Source organism: Jaculus jaculus, chromosome 3 (genome assembly GCF_020740685.1).
Source record: "Jaculus jaculus isolate mJacJac1 chromosome 3, mJacJac1.mat.Y.cur, whole genome shotgun sequence".
NCBI lineage: Eukaryota > Metazoa > Chordata > Mammalia > Rodentia > Dipodidae > Jaculus > Jaculus jaculus.
In genome coordinates, this window is record NC_059104.1 from 172299680 (window position 1) to 172301714 (window position 2035).

At 54.0% G+C, this 2035-nt stretch overlaps 1 protein-coding gene across 1 annotated transcript; it reads right to left on the reverse strand.

The window, feature by feature from the left end:
* Positions 1-236: 236 nt before the first annotated feature.
* Ubqlnl (ubiquilin like) lies at positions 237-2035 on the reverse strand. The gene is given in 2 exon segments (XM_004673153.2): positions 237-289; positions 292-2035. Coding segments are annotated over 2 exon segments (1797 nt in total).

A 2035-nucleotide genomic window follows, 5' to 3' on the forward strand; every position in this document is an offset into this window, starting at 1 on the left:
AAGACCCAGTCTCAAAACACAAAAGCAAAACAAAGCCAAACCTCAGATGACGGCAAGTAAGTGGAGCCATTTTATTGACAGATCTTCCAGCCATGACCAGTGGTCTAGTAGAACTCAGGTGAGCAAACATTGGGTAGTTTCCTTGTCCAGGCGTTTTCCTGTTGGAAGCAATAGGAAAGGTGGGAAAAAAAACAATGAGGTGGTCAGATGGGTCAGCAAACATGTAGACAGGGAAGTCATAATCCCTGGAGTCTCTTGAGCTTGCAAATGGCCGCATTGGTGTGGCCTTAGTAGCAATGCGTGCTTGCAGATTAGCATGATGATTCACAAACACCGTGGCCTGGAGACACTCCTTCTCCTGGCTGTAACCAACCGCAGAGGCTGGGAGAGTGTGGGAAGGTGCTATAGATAGGGGCTATAACCTCTGCTGGATGGTTCCAGATTTCTGGCAGCACTCAGGCCGCTTAGGCTCAGCCATATCTGGTATGGTCCAGGTGTCAGGGTAGCTGCAGCTGGGGCCAGAAAGCCAACCGAGGTTCCACAGACAAGGCTCAACCCAAGGCAGAAGGATGGGGGCCTCCGTAGCCAGCAGCTGCAGCCCATGCTCGATCTGTAATATGGCTTGTGATGCTTTCGGATTGGCTAAGGCTAGCAGCAGGTCGGCCAGCTGCGCGGGCGGGCAGGAAGCGGGCAGCTGCTGCCTCCGCTCACTGCTCAGCTGGGGCACGCTCATGAACAGCATCATTTGAGCTGCCATGTGGGGCTGGTTCTTAAGCAACCTCATCAAGCCTCCTGTGGCCTGAGAGTGTGCCTGCTCCTTTGAAAGCTTCACATCTTTCTCTAACCCCTGGTCCGGGCTACCCAGAGAGATAGCGGCATCCTGCTCACGTGCCCAGGGCTCCTGGGTGACTTCTGTGCTAGGCAAATCTGGCATCCCAGAGGGCTGCTGAGCCATACAGAGATGGCTTTGACCTCTGTTGTTGATTGGAGCAAGATTTCCCCTAGAAGTATGATTGGCCCGGCTGGGGGTGGCATTGTTTGAGGTAAGCGAGGAGAAACCACAAGAACTCTTATCGTAAGTGAGTCCAGGCCAGAGGAGCTGGTTGCGTGGCTCCCGGGATGAGGGTGGAGGTGGAGGTGGAGACCGGACTTGTTCTAGCACCTGTCCTGCCAAAAGAGCTGTAAACGGGTTAACTCCCGCATCTTGTCTGCTGTTAAGTATTTGGCCCTTGATCTCAGCGTGGCTGTGGCCCACAGCATTGCTCCCACATGGAATTGTCTCCAAGCCCAGAAATGGCTGTGGATTTAGCGGCGGCTCAAGGTTCTGTGCAGGGTGCTGGAGCTGCATTATCTCCTGAATGATGGCTAGGTACCTGACCAGTTCCAAAGTCTGCCCTAGGATCTCGGAACTGTCGAGGAGATGGGAGAGTTCGGGGTTCTGCTTTACCAGCTGCTGCATGTCCGGGTGTTCCGAGACTAGTTGCTGCATGAACTCCATACTGGATAGCAGTCTCTGGACGCTTGGGTTCTCCAGCATCTGCTCGATGTGCTCTGGACTGCCCACTGCCCTGGGTGCATCAGAGTCCACGGGGAGAGCTGATTCCACTTTGGCTTGGCTCCTGCCAGCAGATTGACACACCCCACTGCCGTTTCCTTTGACGTGTCTGTCCTGGTGCTCACTGGCTGAGAGGTTCCCGGAGGAATGGACCAAGGATCTGGAGTTAAGTTTGGACCTGATGACCAGGTGGATAGTGTGGCCGTCTATGATGCCCCGCTGCCTCAGCGTGTCATGGTCTTTGAGAAGACGACCCATGAAGACCAGCACTAGCTGGTCCTTTTGGCATTTGAAGTAAATAGACAGCTTCTCCTTGAACTGCTTCACTGAGATAGCATCAGGTACTGTAAAGTCTTTCTGGCTGCCTGGTGTCTTCACGATCACTCGAATGGCCCTTGAGGAGATGTACCTGTCTGCAGGCACACTTGAAGGGCGCCTACTCAGGGGCATCCTGGGTATTCGAGAGCTAAAGTGCGGCAT